The sequence below is a fragment of the Ambystoma mexicanum genome, chromosome 6p, assembly GCF_040938575.1.
Source record: "Ambystoma mexicanum isolate Mex_15411 chromosome 6p, UKY_AmexF1_1, whole genome shotgun sequence".
NCBI lineage: Eukaryota > Metazoa > Chordata > Amphibia > Caudata > Ambystomatidae > Ambystoma > Ambystoma mexicanum.
This window is the reverse complement of record NC_090935.1, coordinates 1,455,220,508-1,455,240,439: the sequence shown is the minus strand read 5'-3', so window position 1 is coordinate 1,455,240,439 and position 19,932 is coordinate 1,455,220,508. Positions and strand designations below refer to the sequence as shown.

Below are 19,932 nucleotides of genomic sequence, written 5' to 3'. Positions count from 1 at the left end.
AAGGGCGCAAACAGGAGTTTCTATTCTGTTGAGGAAGGGAATACATTTTGTGCAACAATATATCTATAGATATCCAGAGGGCAGGGTGTTCATTCTTCAAGGGCTGTTGGAAGGGCAAATGTACACTGGTAGCAGCGTGCGTCCCGATTGAACAGCAGGATCAGTTTGTGCTTACCTTGTTGGGTAAGTTGGATGGAGTACGTGAGGTCCAAGCGGTGATTGGGGCGATTTAAATTGTGTGATGGATTTAATAGCGGACAAAACACTACCCCCAAGAGCAGCGGACCATCGGAATAGAAATGTGGAGGGGAGGTTGTTCAGGGAAATTGAATTGATTGAGACGCAACGATGCTTCCATCAGGAGCATGGAAATTATAAATTTTCTCTGCAGCCCACAGGGGATATTCCAGGATTGATATGATTTTGATCTCAGCTACTCTAGTGCCGAAGGTAACATCTTTGGATTTTGGGATCAGGTCTCTCTTGGGGATCACCCTCCGGTCATGGTACAACTTTTCGCTAGTACGTCCCCAGCACTGGATAGGAATCAGTGGCGTCTAAATGAGCTAGTATTAAATTATCTGGCTATGCGGGTACATATACAGGCAGCGCTCCAGAATTACATCACAGAAAACGAAGTGGGGGTATAGATGGAGATTAATATGGGATGCGAGTAAAGCAGTGATTTGGGGAGAATTTATCGGGAAGTCAGTGGAGTATATTAGAGTGAGGGAATGTTTGAAGATAGAATTGGAAGAGAGGGTTCAAATTGCAGAACAGACACATAAGCAGATGGGGACGATTAAAGCTTTGAGGGTCTTGTGCAAGACTTGCTCCCAACTTGAGACGCACCTGGCCGATAGGTCTGCTCAAATGATCCTGGATATGAAACGGTCCTTCTATATATGGGTAATAAGGCAAAACACTTTTTGGCAGCTAAATTGCGTAAATTGAATATCAGCAATTATATTACAGAGTCAAAAGATGAGCAGGGAGTCTTGAAACAAAGCAACAAAGCAACAAAGTGAAAGTAACAATTATGGAACACTTTCATGGGAGAATAATGAGGCGGGAAGAGATGGATCCGGGGATCCAAAGAAAGGTACTCTATAAGGCAAATATCCCTAAAATATCAAGAGTGGACCGGGTTTTGCTAGGGAGACCCATAACCAAGAAGAAGTGGGGAGAGAAACTCATGGGTTACCTCATAACAAAACGCCTGGCCCGATTGGGTTCCACAACGCTTATTTTTAAGGGGGACGTATTGGCTCCTCTAACAAAGAGGCTTTTGGACTGGGTCCCAGAACAGGGAATGGTATTGGCAGATTTTCGGATTCAGGCGACAAGGTTCAATGTTAATGGAGTGCTTACCCCCCCTACTACCAATACCGAGAGGCACGCATCAAGGCTTCCCGTTGTCTCCCTTGGTCTTTGCAATAGCTATGGAGCCCTTAACGTGTCTGATCAGAAAGTATGAGAATATGTTGGGAGTGTCGAGTGGGGGATTGTAGCATAAATTGGCGCTATACGCCAATGATGTCCTACTGTTCCTGATGGACACATTGCAGACGTTATCATTAGTACTGGAAAAGATCAATCGTTTTGGCTTGGGTTCAGGGTTCACGATGAATTATGGGAGTCTACAGGACTCAACATAAATGTAAAGCCCCTAATAATCGAGGAAGTAGGTGGGGGAGGTCTGTGAAGGCATCATGAAGCAATACACAGACAACAGATTCAAAGTTCAAACAGAAATGATTTATTAACTCAAATGTCAGCATGGTAAAAGGCCTTACTTGCCTATGCTAAGGTGGGATTTCCCTACCTGAACGAAACTAAGCGAAGTCTGAATCAAAGAGTTCAACTTAAGTCTGACTGTGTCCAAAACCTATGCTTGCCTTCACAACTAAATCTAAACAATGTGTAGGGATGTCAATAATAAAATGATTAACACGAAGTTCTGAGCTTCTTCCAGCTCTTTGCTTCCTTTTCAACTCCCTTTCCCCAAGTTCAAGAACGTTCCACAAAAGTCTCAAGATTACCTTTCTCAAGTTCAAAGCAATACAACACAGTACAAAAGAAAAGGGTCTGGAGGCTCCATCCTCAAGACAGTATCTGCAATTCAGCAAGTCTCAGGGTTCCTTTGCCCAAGACTTCAACATTGAAAACCGTAGACAAGTACAGGTTTCTAAGTTCAACAGGCCAACTTGACCCTCCTTCTGGATTGCATCAACAGTTCACTTAAGAGTGGTCCTTCTTGGTGTGTTTCACAATGTCTCTTGTTTTCACAATATAGGGCTCCCTGGTCTAGGCGCAGTGGTCAGGCCACACAGTCCACCCATCACAGGTCATGCAACCAGGAACCCTAGGCGCTTCAGCCCACACAGGTTCTTCTGCATTTGCCCTGTGTCCCAATTCCCATTCACTTAGTTTCTCTTTGTCCGCCTTTAGGCTTTGTGGGCAGCATCACACTCTCCTGGCTTTTCCTGGTCAGCCTCTTGGCTTTGTCATAGGTGTTGCACGTCTTATGCCAATCTTTGACCTTGACACACTGGGCCTCATTACTAGTTTGCCGGTACAGTAACAACGATACCGGTAAGCTTGCCGGTACCGTTGTTACCGTGCCGGCAAAGTACGAGTGTTGCTCGCGGGCGCCTTTTCGCCCGCCAGGTCTGACCTGGCGAGAGGACTGGCACCTGCGAGCAGACCATGCCGGATGCACCGGCACCATTCTGAATGGTGCCGGTGCATCCAGCCTCCACATTCCCATTGAGCCCTATGCGGCTCAATGGGAATGGGGCGCATTTTTTACCAACGCCCGGGCGCCGGTAAAAAAACGACTCCTACCGCGGAAGTGGTAATGAGGCCCACTGTCTCCATTCATATAGTTCAATTTGTGGTGGTCTTATTGAGTTCCCACTTTTTTGTCACAATCTTTCACACTTGCTCTCTTTTCCATTGGTTGTTTTAAAATGGGCACTTTCCCTTTTGACTTTCATCATCTAACAGCTGTGCCCACAAAGTTTCATTCCATTCAGTATGCAATGTATGTGATTTAGCTTTGCTACACATTTTCATTCAGTTCAGTATTCAATATGCTTAATTTAACTTTGCCTCAAGTTTTCATTCAGTTCGGATTTCAATATGCTTAATTTAACTTTGCTTCGAGTTTCATCCAGTTCGGTATTCAATTGTGTTCATACTGCGCTTGATTACTCACATGTAGCCCTTAGGAGCGCCCCGGGTTCGAGTGCTATTCTGCACACTCACTGGTCCTCAGCGTTTCTCTCTGGTGGCTCTGCTGCTTCTTCTCTGCTTCGCAGGTGGGTGGGCTGGTCTCTGCAAGCTCAACACGCACTGTGGATGCTTCCTGATGCACGCTGACAACTCCGCTCCTCTTCTTTCTTCCTTTTCCCGAAGCTTCTCTCGATCGCAGAGGCTCCCACACCTTCTGGGATTTCTGTCGGCATCCTGGCTTCCTCTTGGGTCCCACCATGGCTGCCTCCTCACGGAAAGGGTCCCCTGCTGGTCTCTCCCACACAGGCCTCCCTGTTGCTCATAATGTTGCTTCTTTGGTCTCCTTTTATACACCTGCAACTACTTGACAGGTTGCAGGTGTAAACTCCCAATTGGATTTGCCTGACCATAGTTAAAGGGACATGCCTGACCTTCACAGTACTTTGCACGCCTCTTCCTCGTCCCAGTACTAGATTGATGAAAGGAGTTACTAGTGTTCTTTACTCCTAGTCGACTCTTCCTCGTCCCAGTACTGTCATAGGTAAAGTGTAGCAAAATGGGGGGATATGTTGTACAAAGCCTATAAAGGCTGGGGGAGGGTTTGGTTAGTCTTCAATAGGGATAGGGGGACGCCATGTCTCACCTACTTTACCCTTAACCCTGCTTTTCTTCACCCTCTTTCTAATGCTTCTAGATTGGTAATATCTCCTGGCGTGTTATTGGTCAGTGGAACCGAGATAGCAATACCCCATAACTGCCTCTGGGATAGAGGGTACTTCCTGAAAGGGAAAGGTGGAATACCACGTCTCATCTGAGGACATCTCATCCCCAAGGAACCCCTACATAGGTGATCCTCCCTCACTTCTCCACCCCCAGGGTCAAGATCCAAAAGCGATGGCCTTTCCCTGGCCACCTGAGAAGAGGACCCATGGAGAGTAGATGTGAAGACGCCCTCAGGTTTCTCATAGCTCCTCCTGAAGTGGGAAGCAAAGTGGATAGATTACCTACGGTTGAGGTTGTCGTTGTTATGTGAAGGGCTCTAATAAGCTGATATACCGGACATATGGCAGCAGTCTAAGGATGACTTGTAAAGGTGGTATTTGCAGTAACTGTCCAAACTAGTTTGAATCTTAGCGGTAAAAATGAGGTTACTTCCCAGACTGCTCTATGCGTTTCGTGCCGTTCCAGTGATGATGCAGATAGCAATGCTTGATAGGATGCAGGGGAGATATTTACATTTATTTGGAACAGGATAGTCAAAAGCATCCTGATGAGGACTCTGTTCCTTAGGGGTTTGGGCATCCCAGCTATCAGCTGGTCTTTGTTGGCTGCACAGCTTGCACCCATGATGGAGTAGTCTTTGACACAGCGAGTCACATCGATTTCCTTAAAAGAACTTCCATTTTTGGTGTGGACTGTGCGCCACGCCCGAGGTTGGTTTCTGGAATTGACGGAATGTTCCCTATGCCACTGGTATATAGAGCCTTAAATTCTAGAGGAATTAAACCAGGGCTGGGCCTGCTCTCTCCAATTAGTCACAACCTGGACTTCACACTGGGAATGAATGGTACTTAACTAACCATCTGGGAAAATAAGGGCATCACCCGACTCGCAAATCTCTATAGGGAAAATAGACCAGTGACATTTGAGGTGTGTAGGGCGGAATACTTGTTGGAAGTGCGAGAACTGTTTCGATGCACCTAAATCAGACATTGGATCACACACAGAAGGGTTCTCTAAAGCTGGATGTAGGGTGCCCGCGGGATTAGAGATTTTGTTGAGATGGGATTGAGAGCGGGATGATTTCAGAGTTGTACAGAATGTTTATTTATTTTTATTCATTTATTTCATTTGTTACACGCCCAGACCCTGGGATAGCACGGCGTGGTTACAGACATCTTAGTAATTAGTCATACAATAGAGCAGTATACAGAGCATAACAGTAGGCAGATACAGGTTAAACACAGTAAAAAAATTACAATTGTGGCTAGTAGACATTTTACTAGTTGGGAACATTCTACTAGTTCAGGATTAGCGGGATGTTAGTATTGATTGAATAGCCATGTTTTCAGTTGTTTTTTAAAACTGGGGAATGAGTTTTCTTTTTTGATGTTAATGGGGATAGAGTTCCAGAATTTAGGAGCTAAAACTTGGAAGCTGCTACCCCCGTTGTTGTACCGGGGTTATACTAAGAGTAGATTTTCGTTCGATCTAAGTGTTATGGTGGTTTCTTTTTTCTGTTTTGCATTGTTAAGGTAGATTGGTGCTTTTTTGGCAAGGCATTTATGCGCAATGCAGAGGGTTTTGAACACCATTCTAGCTTCAATGGGTAGCCAGTGGGCGTATTTCCTAATCTTGGATATGTGGTTGCGTTTTTTTAGCCCTAACACTGCCCTAAGGGCTTTATTTTGCATGAGTTGCAATTTGCTGATGTAAGTCTTGGAGGTCCCTAGCAATAGTACATCGCAATAGTCGAGTTTGGATAATACCAACGCTCTGGCCAGTGTAAGGCAGTTTGTTGGGGTCAGGAATTGGCGACTTAACGCTATCAGTTTAGATGTGTAAGCTGTGGAAGAAAAGAGAGTGCTGATATATTTGGTCATGGTGAGATTGGTGCCTAAGTAAACTCCTAATGTTTTTACTTGCTTGAGTACTGGGATCAGTGTGCCATCTATTTTGATAGAGGAATAGTCCAAGTGAAGTGCAGCTATTTTAGTTGTTGATCCCTCTATGAGAATTTCAGTTTTCTCATCGTTGAGACAGAGGCTGTTTAGAGCCATCCAGTTTTGGATGATCGTGTATATTTTGTTAATGATCAGTGTGTCCTGGTCATAGTTCCCTGTAATGGGAATGAGGATCTAGGTGTCATCTGCGAAATTTGTGTAGATGACACCCATAACGTCTAGGGCAGAGAAAAGGAGCTTGGTATATGCATTATAAAGTGTGGGAGAGAGGCATGAACCTTGGGGTACTCCTATAGGTACTGGTATAGGTTGAGCCGCTTCCTTGCCTATGGCCACTCTGGATGTGCGATCTGAGAGAAAAGATTTCACCCAGTTGGTGCCATCATTAGAGAAATTAAAGTAATTGGCTAATGAAGTGCATAATTTGTCATGATCAACAAGGTCAAATGCTGCGGAGAGGTCTAGTAGTAGGAGGATGCAGAGTTTGCCTGAGTCTCTGATAGTGTCCATCTGAATTTTGAGGTCCAGAAGGGCCGTTTCCGTGCTGTGGTTAGGCCTGAACCCTGATTGTCTGGTACCTTGACGTTGGTTCTGTTCTAGATATGCAGATTTAACAAGGGGGGTCCTGGGAGTCTCTCTGCCAGACATTAGTCCTGGTTACGAGAGACTTACCCAGAGTCTTTAGCTCACTATCTTTTCACAGAGAAGAAATATCCCAAACATATCAGTCTTTGTCCTGCCCTGGGGCAGTCCAGCACCGAAATGCGAGGCAATTCTCCTCTGAACAAGAGTACCAACAGAAACCCCAGACACGTGTTTCGGTCTGGTTGGACCTCATCAGTAGGGTGGATCTGTGCCTCTCTAAGAATAGTGAGCAAGGGGTCCACGTCTGGATTCCCCTAGTAACCTAGGGTGAAACCCAAAGTTACTTAAATATGCAGATTTAACAAGGGGGGTCCTGGGAGTCTCTCTGCCAGACATTAGTCCTGGTTACGAGAGACTTACCCAGAGTCTTTAGCTCACTATCTTTTCACAGAGAAGAAATATCCCAAACATATCAGTCTTTGTCCTGCCCTGGGGCAGTCCAGCACCGAAATGCGAGGCAATTCTCCTCTGAACAAGAGTACCAACAGAAACCCCAGACACGTGTTTCGGTCTGGTTGGACCTCATCAGTAGGGTGGATCTGTGCCTCTCTAAGAATAGTGAGCAAGGGGTCCACGTCTGGATTCCCCTAGTAACCTAGGGTGAAACCCAAAGTTACTTAAATATGCAGATTTAACAAGGGGGGTCCTGGGAGTCTCTCTGCCAGACATTAGTCCTGGTTACGAGAGACTTACCCAGAGTCTTTAGCTCACTATCTTTTCACAGAGAAGAAATATCCCAAACATATCAGTCTTTGTCCTGCCCTGGGGCAGTCCAGCACCGAAATGCGAGGCAATTCTCCTCTGAACAAGAGTACCAACAGAAACCCCAGACACGTGTTTCGGTCTGGTTGGACCTCATCAGTAGGGTGGATCTGTGCCTCTATTCTTAGAGAGGCACAGATCCACCCTACTGATGAGGTCCAACCAGACCGAAACACGTGTCTGGGGTTTCTGTTGGTACTCTTGTTCAGAGGAGAATTGCCTCGCATTTCGGTGCTGGACTGCCCCAGGGCAGGACAAAGACTGATATGTTTGGGATATTTCTTCTCTGTGAAAGATAGTGAGCTAAAGACTCTGGGTAAGTCCCTCGTAACCAGGACTAATGTCTGGCAGAGGGACTCCCAGGACCCCCCTTGTTAAATCTGCATATTTAAGTAACTTTGGGTCTCACCCTAAGTTACTAGGGGAATCCAGACGTGGACCCCTTGCTCACTATTCTTAGAGAGGCACAGATCCACCCTACTGATGAGGTCCAACCAGACCGAAACACGTGTCTGGGGTTTCTGTTGGTACTCTTGTTCAGAGGAGAATTGCCTCGCATTTCGGTGCTGGACTGCCCCAGGGCAGGACAAAGACTGATATGTTTGGGATATTTCTTCTCTGTGAAAGATAGTGAGCTAAAGACTCTGGGTAAGTCCCTCGTAACCAGGACTAATGTCTGGCAGAGGGACTCCCAGGACCCCCCTTGTTAAATCTGTTCTAGATATGCCTGGATTTTTGTATATGCTATTTTGTCTATGAGTTTCAGAAGGAAGGGGACCGTTGTTATTGGTCGATAATTAGTGGGTATAGTAGGGTCCAGTGTTGGCTTTTTGAGCAAAGGGGTGACCCATGCTTTTTTGATACTAGCTGGAACTATGTTGGTGTTACAGGAGGAGTTTACAAATTTGGTAATGGTAGGGGTGAGGGTGCCTGCACATGCTTTTACTAGTTTGGCTGAGACACTATCTCCTTTACAATTGGAGGCTTTGAGTTTTTTGATGGTGTTGAGTACTAGTTCTTGTGAGACAGGAGTGAATTGGAATGGTGGTTTAGTGTTTGCAGGAGGGGTGGGAGTCGATTTAGTAGTTAAGGTATTTTTGTCTGCTAGTAGCAGCCTTTTAGTGGTTATTTTATTTTGTAGCAAGGTGATTTTGGTGGAAAGTGCGTCTTGAATGGTGGTGCACCATTCTTTGCTGGCCTTATCCGAGGTGGTGATGGGAATGGGATTTTCTAATTCTCTGAGTATAGAGAAGAGTTCTTTGGCATCGGATGCGGCATTGTCGATACGAGTATTGTAGGCATTTTGCATCTTTGAAGGCTTTGTTGGAGTCAAGGGACGGAAGTTTAATGTAGGCATGCTCGAGAGAGCATTTGGTTCTTCTTAGGGAGGCTAGTTCTTCATTGAACTAGAAATGTTTTTTTTTGTCAATGCGGCACATCTTGACAGTAAGAGGCGCTACTTCATCAATGTTGAGAGTGAGGCAGTTGTGGTAGTAGTCTGTAATGATGCGAGGGTCATCGCTATTAACTAGAATGGATGCAAGATTTTTGTTGAGAGTAGGGATGAAGTTCTCTACAGTGAGTTTGAGGGTTTCTAGTTTCGAAAGTGTCAAATTTTTTGGTTTGGAAGCTTGGGGTTCATCGCTCATAATGATGAATTTTATATAGTAATGGTCCGTCCAGTCCAAGGGGGTGATAGATTCAATGGATAGTCTGGTATTTAGTGACAGAATCCAGTCCAGTATTCTACCCTTGATATGGGTGGGTTTGTTCACTATTTGGGTACATTTCATATCTTTGAGTGCTACTTGTAGAGTAGCAGCTTTATGATCTTGGTCGTCATTATATCCTAGGTAGGTTCAGGTCACCAGGTATAATGCATTTTGTGTTTGGTTTGATAATGGATGAGAGTAATAGAGGAATGTCTGATTCCGGGTGACTATTTGAACTTGGGGTTTTGTATATTACTACAATATTGATAGTGGTTTTCTCATTTAAGGCAAGCTTGGCTAGCAGCAGTTTGTAGCCTGATATATCTTCAATGGGACCTGCCCTGAGTTTTAGATTACTCCTAGCTATAATGGCTACGCCACCACCTGTTGGATGGTGATACTACCGCGGATAGGCTACTTACATGTACAGGGGTAACTATTGCACAAGAGGATTGGGAGTGCATTTGGGAACAAGCACATAGAGCATCCAAATGTAGTACAATAAAGGAAACTGGGTAAAAAAGGTGCTTTGAATGGTATCCAACCCCTCAGCAAATGAATACATTCACTTCTCTTGCCTCTCTGCTTTTCTGGAGGGGATGCAGGGAACTGGGAAACTTAGGGCACATGTGGTGGAATTGTAATAAGTCCCAGATCTTCAGGAAAGAGATTTTTGGGGCATATTGAGGAAATAACAGGTAGTCAGCTGCCCCTGAATTATGCAGTGGTGGTTTTGGGGAATGTGTTTGAAGGTTCTTACGATATGAGGGGTGCAACAACGAACCTGATCACCCATATGCAGAATGTGGTCAGATCTACATTAGCCCAATTCTGGAAAACGAAAGAGGGTCCCATTATTGGTCAATGGTGGGTCAAACTATGGGGAGTCCTGGCAATGGAAAAAATAACAGCCCTGGCAATGGGGAACAAGGAATATTTTACAGATAGAGAGAAGTTTGATCATAAGCCAAGTATATTGAATAATTTCTGAATCTCCTAATAAGGGGGCATTTGTGGAAGTGAAGGAACTATGAAATATTGGGGGGAAAGGAATGGAAAGCTTTGCTTGTGCCTATGATATGGCCCTATGTGGACCATGTAGGTGTATTAGTAGTGTTAGCTATTGTTTGCTTATAACAACAATGAGGTATATGTGACGAAATGGAGTTACTGGTCTGCTTGACAGTCAGAGAAATATGATGAGCATTATCACAAAGGTGTACAAAGGTGAGAAAAATATGTTTAATAAAGAAAGCTTGTAAAATAAAAAAAATAACAGCGATAAATGGTGACATGGGCAAATTCCTCGCTATTACTATTCAGTACGGCGAGAAAATGTTCACATTATTCTCGATTTATGCCCAAAATATGTCAAGGTAATGTTTGTCGTAGGATCTTCCCACGTATCGCCAATGACCAACAGGGGTATTTAATAATAGGAGGAGACTTTAACTCTGTGCTACAGCCTGAAATTAATATATCTACTCCCACCCCGTCGCCATTGAAACGCCCCCTTCGCTATTGTACGATTTGGTTGATATATGGAGGCATCTTTATCCTAATACTAGATACTATACGTTTTGCTTGCACGTTCACCATAGTTTTTCCAGGCTAGATTAACTGCTGATGTCATATCGTCTAATATCCAGTATTTCTTCTTCCTCGATATAAACGGAAACAAGTCTCGGACTATGCACCCGTCACTTCAACACTAGCCTTGAACAATGAGCAACCATAAACAATTCTAATGGCGGGTTAATGATGCCCTCCTTTGGGATCCAGGTATTTGTGAATCCCTAGAGACAATAATTTCCCAGTAATTTCATAGAAAGCATGTGGGCTGAAACTTCTAATGAGACCTGCTTAAGGCACCATAAGGAGAGGGCTGGTTAGCTTAGCAACAAACAAGAATGAAGTATTTCCAGCCAAGCGAACAGTAGTCAAACAGCAGGTTAAATCCCTTGATGGCCAATACAGTAGTAATGTCTCTAGGAAACTATTCAGGCAACTTCAGTCCTCTAGTTTAGAACTAAAAGCACTATGGGCTGCAGAGATCTCCCACAAATGACTTAAGACCAAACAAAACTACTTTAGCACCTCAAATAAGGCTGCCGGGATGCAGGCCCATAAACCAAAATCCTTTCAAATCTGCAATACGATTTGAAAACCTCTGTGACTCAAATTGACATGTTCAAAGCTCATTTAGCCAAATTATATATTCTATCTCAATACTACACTAGCCTATTCACATCAGAGTGGACAGTAGAATCGGAACAGGAGTTATAACTATCCCATTCCAATCTCCCGAAACTACCAGTCCCAGATAAAAATGAGATTAGAAACACTGATAACCTCCATGCAATAAGTGTATCCAATAATGAATCAGTAGGGCCTGATAAACTATTGGCCCTGTTCTATAAACAGTACTGAACAATTCAGGCCCTTCACTTGGTGAAATTATTAGTTTCCAAACCTTACGGGAAGTGACACCATACATGGGGTAATCATCATTGACTCTCTTGGCAAAACCTGGGAAAAACAGCACCTGCTTTGAATCCTATAGGGCTATAGTGGTACTAAACTAGGAGGCCAGAATACACTAAAAAATATTAGTAAATCGTTTGTCAGTAGAACAGATGTGGGTTCATTCCCGGACGCCAAACCTTTGACAATATACAGAGAGCGATTGACCCTAAAAAAGTATGTGAATCACTGGAAAAAAACCTCTAGCCTTATTATCGATTGATGCAGAGAAGGACTTCGATTCAATAAATTGGGGATATTTGAAAAATGTCTTACTTAATTTCAACTTCGGTCCTAGCTTCTTAGCTTACATCTTGGCTATCCAGCATTCAAAAAGGATAAAAATTAGGCCATTATCGGGGATCATACGCTGGTTCCCTTCCTCTAGCTTTCCTCTAGCAACGGGTCAGAGACTTTCGATTGTACAAGAGATTTGACGTGACCCTTGTAGGACCGCTGACACCTCACACTACCCTTTCCTAGGGCCATTTGGTTGTTTCAGTTTAAAAAAACAGGTCCCAGTTAGAGCCTTTCGAATGAGCGCCCAAGTGGCGCCGGACCCCTTTGCACCTGGATGTCAACTGGGATTTCTTTACAGTTCAAACATACACACAAGTCCTTTCTTCTTACGTTCAAAATGTTTCTACTCGCAACCTTGGGCTTAACACAGTTCGGTTTGATATCAGCTTCCTCTGACTCACCGGCTGTGCTGAACCCGTTGGCTTCTTTGTTCTCCGGAGTCAAGGCTAGTACCACGGTAGCCGGCTTGCCTCTCTGCCCCGCATTATAACTGCGGGAGGCCCCCTAGTACCATTGACCTCTGTTGCTCCGCAAACCAGCTGTAACTCCAGGTCTTACATTTTTCCTTCTGGAGGCTTTGCAGGTCTGAGTTGAAAAGGGCAAGGGCAATACCCCCTTTATCGTCCTTCCAGGTCTCACCACTTTTCTTCTCCCTTTGTATTGCTGGTTTGGTGTAGCTGTCTCCTCGTGCGTTTGGCCTTGCTCCAAGTATGCTTTCGTGCTCTGCCTTTATCCCTGTGGGGAAGGCAAAGAGTCGTCAGGTGTGCGTGGCTATTGTCACTTGCCTGACTCTGCCTGATCTGAGTGTTGGGACATGTCAGGTAAACGGCTCTGGTGTTGGTCTGTTGTCTGTTACTGTGTAAGCATGTGTTTGTGTGAGAAAGGGGTGGGGGTAGAGCTCCTAAATTTCCTACAGGGGAGGATGGGGAAAAGTTGTTACAGGGACGGGGATACTGCAGCTCAACCCTCAGTGTCCCACTTCGGTTCCCGGAAGACCCCCACGCCCAGGTGAACCGCCCCTATGATCGACGCGCAGGAACTAGATCCAGTAACAATGGCTGTTCCGGGCCACCTGGACAGCAGATCTCCGGGGACCAGCAGGTGAGACACCGTCAGGTTTCACACAACCCCTACTTGCAAAATGCAGAGTTGAACTATGTTCTTGTAGATTTTCATTTTTGGGGTTCTGGCTTCTTAACTTTGTGAGTCCCCTAAACGTTTTGCTGGCTTCCATGGTTTTCACACTTTTTCTTTTGTGACTTTCCAGTCAAATCTATGCAGCTAAGTCCTTTACTGTGGTGATGGGTGCATTTTAAAAGCCAACAACATAACGTAACATAAAACAAAACAGACTGAGTTCCGATGTCTTTGTACCCCTTTTTTTGGGTATGCTGCTCTTAGCAGCCCTTTTGGACTCAGGTTGATTAAATCATCCTGAATGTGTTTTGTGGAGTAGACAGGTGGCAGCTGTAATTTAGTTTAGGCTACACCAAGGTTATAGCCACTTTCACTACAATATTAGCCCATTGCATCTATATTGTAGCTATTTGTGTACCAATGTATTCTTTCAAGTCCCCCTCCGGGCCACTTCGTTTCTGCCCATTCCTGTCCATGTGGACCATGAGGCATGGATAAAATAGTTATTTTGCTAATACAGGCTCTTTCTGTGGCCACAAAGGCACCCTAAATTGTGGCGTAAACTGGTACAGACTGGATATATGTCCCCCAAGCTTCTACTGTCAAGATTCAGCAGGATGACTCCCTGGTGGGCTATACCTCTGTCCCTAAGCACCAGTCAGAGAGAGCATACAAACTCCCAGGTAGCAAGCCACTGACAGGAAATTTTGAGAAGCAACATCCTGCATTACGGCAGGGCTTTTATACTGCCCTTCCTGGTTGGATCACGTGACGTCCCCACGCTCTGATGTTGTGGAGGCACCATGGCAACCTCCAAGAATGCTGGGAACGCCGTGCCAGGAGGGAGAAAGAAGACCTTGCTGTTGCTGTGGGTATGAGGAGCGGGGATCCCACAGCAACCTTGTGAGGATTGCGTGTGCCGCGAAAAGGAGGAGGAGGAACTCCCGTCCCAGATCGAGCGTAGGGGAGGAGCGTGAATCCAGTGCCAGGGGGCCGGTAAGATCTTGACAGTGTCCCCCCTAATGACCCATGACCTTGTGGGCTCGGAGGGTGATCCTGATGAAAACGAGAAACCAACTCGTCAGCATGGACGTTCTCTGCAGGTTCCAACATCCTGTCCTCAGGGCCATATCCCGTCCAACCAATGAGATATTGAAGATGTCCCCTACAATAACTGGAATACACGATGGCATGAACTTCGTATTCGTTAGTGGACCACTGAGCCAGAGTAAGGGGAGGAACAACATTGCGAGTAGTGGGTGGACATGGTTTGGGGAGGGATGCATGGAACACAGGATGTGTGCGCCAGGCGACTTGCACTGCCAGATGGAAAGAAGGGGTTGATGATCTTTGTTATTTTATAAGGACCTACGAAGCGAGGAAGCAGCTTACGACAACAAGGGATATGGAGAAACTGTGTCAAAAGCCAAACACTGTCAGCCATCACATAAGGCAGAGATGGACAACAATGGGAATCAGCAGCATGACACATGGCAGTTTGGGCTTCATGAAGATGACAAAGGGTTTGTTTGTGAATCGTTCTGATGTCCCTAATACAGGTGTTAGCAGCAGGGATAAGAGTCGTGGACACATCCTGTATTGGTAGAATGCGGGGGTGCTGACCGTACAAGGAATAGAAAGGAGAGAAGCTGGTGGATGAGTGGGGCGCATTGTTATAAGCAAACTCTGCAGTGCAGAGTTCGCAAAACCAGGTTTCCCACTGTTGTAGACAGCGATAACGTAAGTATTGCTCGAACGTCTGGTTTACCCGTTCCTTCTGCCCATCGGGTTCTGGGTGGCAGGATGAGGAAAAGCGTGCAATGAGGAAAAACGTGCATCGATGCCTAACAATTAAGTCACTGCTCTCCAAAAACGTGAAATAAACTGAGAGACCCGATCTGCGATGAGGACAGAAGGAAGACCAAACTGCAAAAAGCATGACAAAAGAATAAATCAGCTAACACTTGAGTAGAAGGGAAACCAGTGCAAAGAATGAAACGGGCCATCTTGGTAAAGTTATCCATCAGAACCCATATTGTGTCAGGATTCCTGAAGGATTGCCAGATGCTGGGAGACCCAATCGCGGAATTCAGAACTTTAAAGAAACCCCAGTTGAGGTCTAGGTGGAGAGGGGTCCGGCGCCACGTGTGCACTCATTCGAAAGACTCTGACCGGGACCTGTTTTTTTGTTTAAACTGCAAAAACCAGAAGACCCTAGAAAAGGGTAGCGTGAGGTGTCAGAGTGGTCCTACAAGGGTCACGTCAAATCCCTTGCACAATCGGAAGTCTCTGAGCCGGTGCTAAAGGAAAGCTAGGGGAAGGGAACCCTGCTTTCCACTACAATTGTGAACTGTGATAATTGGCAAATGTCGACCCGACGGAGGGATGGCGAAATAAAGCTAAAGAGAAAGAAACCGCGCTTTCTGACATAACTGAGCAACACAGGAATGGTATTAGGAATAGATGAACTGTGTTGAAGAAAGGCCATAGTGAACCCGACAGAGGGAGTCCCGTTTTTGCAAGAAAGGATCCGAGCCCGGCAGAGGGAGATGACAGGGGTGAAGAGCAATCGCCCAGAGAACTTTTGTTACTTCTAATCAGAAAACCTTCTAAGGCAAGACTCATTTGCACGGAAGAGACTTAGCCTCTAAGGGATTTTGATATTGTTGAACTGAATTGTGAACCTTGTGCTGTCAAGGCCCCAGGAGTGTGATGTGCTCGAGAGTCCCGCCTTGTCCCGTGCTTCAGACGTGGGAAGGGGAGACCCAGCTATACCATCCTGACTTATAATTTTATGAACATGTCTTTCTTTTCTGGTGAACATCATCCCACACTCTTTTTTTTGTAACTAGTAGTAAGGATTGGCAGTAGGTTTTTTAGTATAGGCCCTTTTTATTTGACAAGACGCCACTAGGACTGCACTAGGACTGCATTATTATTATTTGATGGTTGTAGCTTGCTCCCATCTTAGATTTAGGCGTTTATCTAACCCATTACAAAGTTCAATAAACACCCTTGAACTGTGATCACTTGTATGTGTCTGTCTTTACTGTGGGTTCCTTATAGGGTGAAGAAACATCTCAAATATATACTATTCACTACCAGTGACTCCTTCCTTAATTCAGAAAGTTGTCATATTTTTAGAAAAGGTTCCCATATTGCTTTGTAATTTAGGGATGTTAAGAAGTGTTAAAATGTTTGGTAGGCCACCTCTTTTCACAAATCTGATAAGATAGGTATAGATTTGGGAAAAGCAATGATTTCACGTGTTCCATTGTCATATAGAAACTGATAAAAAAAAGTTTTTCTACATTTTGCATTTTTACATTTAAGTGTGCCTTTTATCACAATCAAATGTCAAAAAGAAATGAACTTTACACAGGGATCATACATTAAAACAGTTTTTGATTTTTGGGTAAGAAAATGTGACTGAGTCAAAAAGGAATTTGATATGAAGTGAAAGTGGCATAAAAAGCCCTAGGGGTGAGGAATTTAAAAAGAGTTGCAGTGTGGGGTACATAGCCTTAAATGGGCCACATCACTTTAATACTTACATTGGGAACCAAATTCCTATTCACATTGTTGACACACAACCATTGTACCATTGTTTCCAACTCCGTAAGTGGAATGTACCGACGTTCTGTAATAAGCATTGACAAATTTGGTGTAAAGCTCTTTTTGTATCACACCTCCATTTTTTTATATTGTTTTCGCTTTGAATGCAGTGCTTTTTAGGATTTCAGTAGTCTTGCTAATTTATGCTTGTGTTTAAACTTGACGTGAATAAAAGTTTGACTTTGTCTTTTTTCTACAACAGGGATTTACTTTAAGATTTGTAGGTTCAGAGTAACTCCCAAAAGTGGGTGATGAAGACCACAAATGGATGCAAAAATAGAGTCATTTTATTTGTGTGTTTTCATTATAGGTGAGATGAAGACAAAGCCTGATGTGCTTTTTAGGATAAATAAAGAGGAACACCTACACGTGATAAATGATCAAGACCCCGAAAGAAAGAAATTAACTGATTGTCTGAGTAAAGGTGAGAAGCAAGAGGTGTGATCTCTTTTCCTCAATCGGTCCAATGATTTAAAAAATGTTCTATAAGCATCACCTGCACTCCCTGATTAAATACCTAAACCCAAACAATAATTTCCCTAAAAGAAATTATGTATAGCTTCAGCAATGTTAAAATAGTGTAAACTACAGAACATCATCTTCCATAATAACTGTGTCTAAGTCTGCATGAGTTAGATCTGTGATAAATCGGATGGTGTCATGACTCCTTTCCTCGTCGTGACCGCCCCCATGTGGCAAGGGGACAGCAGCTACTACCTGATGGGGGGAGACAACCTCCGGGGAAATGTCATGACATCATCTGATTATTTTATTTATTGTGCATTTGTAAGCTGCTTATACATCAAGTAAATTGTGTTTCAAAGCACCCAGAGGCCAGCAAGTAGGGGACATGGGAATGAAAATCAGATTCAACAATGTAAGATGGATAGTGGACCTACTAGGTCTTGTGAGCATTCAGAACATGCAAGTGCAGAGATATAGGGAAGGGAGAAGGGGGCAAGTGCTAGGTGTACCAAGAGCAAAGTGCTGGGGAGTGAGTAGCTGTAAATACCTAGGTGAGTGGTCACCTGCAGATAAATAAGCAAGTGCAGGCCTGTGGTGGCATAGGCCAGTATGAGCCAAGGCAAGTGCTAGGAGCAGGCGGAGGCTGAGGCAATTGGGTGGGGGAGGCCAGGGCCCAAGAGGACACATAAGGCGCGTGGTCACCATTCTCAGCAACTGTGGGATTTAGCAAAGGAGGGAACAAGGGAAGGCAGAGGTGAAAATGAAAGTCTTGAGGAGCTTTGGGAATTTGAGGAGATCCGGCTCAAGACACAGAGGAAGGGGGAGGCTGTTCCACAGGAGGGAGCCTGCTGAGGAAAAGATCGGCCACCTGCTAGCTGCTTAGCAAAGCGCTTGACACACAGAGAGTTGGTGCCAGAGGAACATAGAGATCTGGAGGGAGAACATTTAGTGAGCGCATTGTAGATAGCGTGGTCCCTGGCCCCAGAGGGCCTTATAGATGATGCTGAGGGATTTGAATTTGATCCTTGCAGCAACCGGGAGCCAGTGGAGAGATTTTAGGGCTAGAGAGATGCAGTCCCTGGGCTTGAAGGCAAGGATAAGTCTTGCAGCCCTATTCTGGATTAACTGGAGGGGTCGTAGAGAAGTGGAGGGTAGATTAAGGAAAAGGCTATTGCAATAATCTAGCTCTAGAGACATTGAGCTTCTGGGGAAAAGTGAGGAAAGGAAGACTTCCTTTGAGAAGATGGAGTTGAAAGTGGGCCCTCTTGGCAAGGTCCTGAATGTGAGGGAGGAAGGAAAGAGATGAGTCGAAGATGACTCCAAGGTTTCTGGCTTTAGATGAAGGAATGAGGGGAGAGCCCATAGAAGATGGCCAGAGTGAAGGGAAGAAAGAGGGAGCAGGAGTCCCATTAGGAAGGATTTCAGTCTTGCTTGCGTTGAGGCATGGTATCTCCCTTTTTCTTCTGAGGATACCCCATCCATGTTCCATGCCTTAATGTCAAATTGTTACCCCTCCCCACATCCATCTAGGAAAAATATTAAATACTCGTTCACCAAAACTGTATGCAAACCATCAGAAACCGTTTTACCTTCAAAACCCACGAAGAACGTTTGCCCAAACTTCGTATGCAATTCATCAAGAAGGGACTTACATTTCCATAAGTATGATAATACTGGGACGAGGAAGAGGGATAGAGTAATACAGATCACCCTAGGCCAGAAGCACACCCACACTATAGCTGTTGCGAGCGCTTATCTACAGCAAGGACATTTAAATGGAAGAAATAGCTGACTGGAGAGAGCTTTGGACGAGAGAACACTGAATCTCTCGGAAGCGACTGAGGGACTAGAAGGCGTACCGTGGAGCCAACCGGCTTATAAAGAAGGAGAAGAGAAGCTGGCCACAAGAGGAGACACGCTGTACATGTGCCAGAATCCGAGGGAACACTTCTGGGTGTGTGCAGATGTCAGCCTCCACCTTACTGGTGCCCAGGAAGATGCCAGGGAGCCAAGCAGGAGCCGCGAAAAGCAGAGAAGCTGAGAAACGGAAGCAGCGAGCAGGACGCCGAAGGCTTGCTGCCGGTTTACCACGGGAGAGATGAAATACACCAGCAAGTACCAGTGAGTCCCCGAAAGGGAAGCAGGGACACCGGGACATATTGGCTGGAATGCCAAAGTCTATTAAGGGATAAGATAGTCCTTAAAAGAGGATATGTAAATGAACATTACTTTAAAAGGGGAAAATAAAGCAATATGAAAAACTGCCAAATGTGTGAGTGTATGCAATACACATGTGAAAGACTTCCAGGCACAACAGCACACCAGGCAGATACGACGTGTGAAAAGCTGAACGTAAGAGACTATCCATGTTGTGAAAGAAGCCCTGGGGCAACAGCATACCAAGCAAATAAGATACAAGAAGAATTGAATGTAAGAGACTATCAATGTTGGAAATGTGCACAGTGCACACATGAGAAAGTCTTGGCAGGTGAGTACACCAGGCAGTTGCAAGTGTGCTTAAGGAAGCCCTGGCAGGAGAAAATACCAGGCAGTTTCACAAGTATGTAAGGAAGCCCTGGCAGGAGAGTATACCAGGCAAAGTAAGTTGCAAGAGTGTTCATGAAAGAATGTCCCTGGGAGGAGAGTATATAAGGTGAATGCTAATTGTGAACATGTGTCTTTATGAGAAAGTCCTGACAGGAAAGTATATCTGGCATGAAGTTGAATAAACTATAAAAGGAAATGTACTCAAGAAATTCTTATCAGAGCACATCAGGAGAAAGCAGTAAAAATAGAGAATCCTGAGAGAGGAAACCTGTCAGGAGAGTACACCAAGTATCCTAACACAGCAA

General features: G+C 44.8%; 1 protein-coding gene across 3 annotated transcripts in view; it reads left to right on the top strand.

Moving 5' to 3' along the window:
* Positions 1-19,932, top strand: part of LOC138510520 (zinc finger protein 630-like) — a 350,463-nt gene that overhangs the window by 192,933 nt on the left and 137,598 nt on the right. For all 3 annotated transcript variants that reach the window (XM_069626234.1, XM_069626233.1, XM_069626235.1), the window contains one exon: positions 16,926-17,039. In XM_069626234.1, the coding sequence (XP_069482335.1) occupies positions 16,926-17,039 (114 nt within the window). The remainder of the gene's footprint in view (positions 1-16,925; positions 17,040-19,932) is intronic.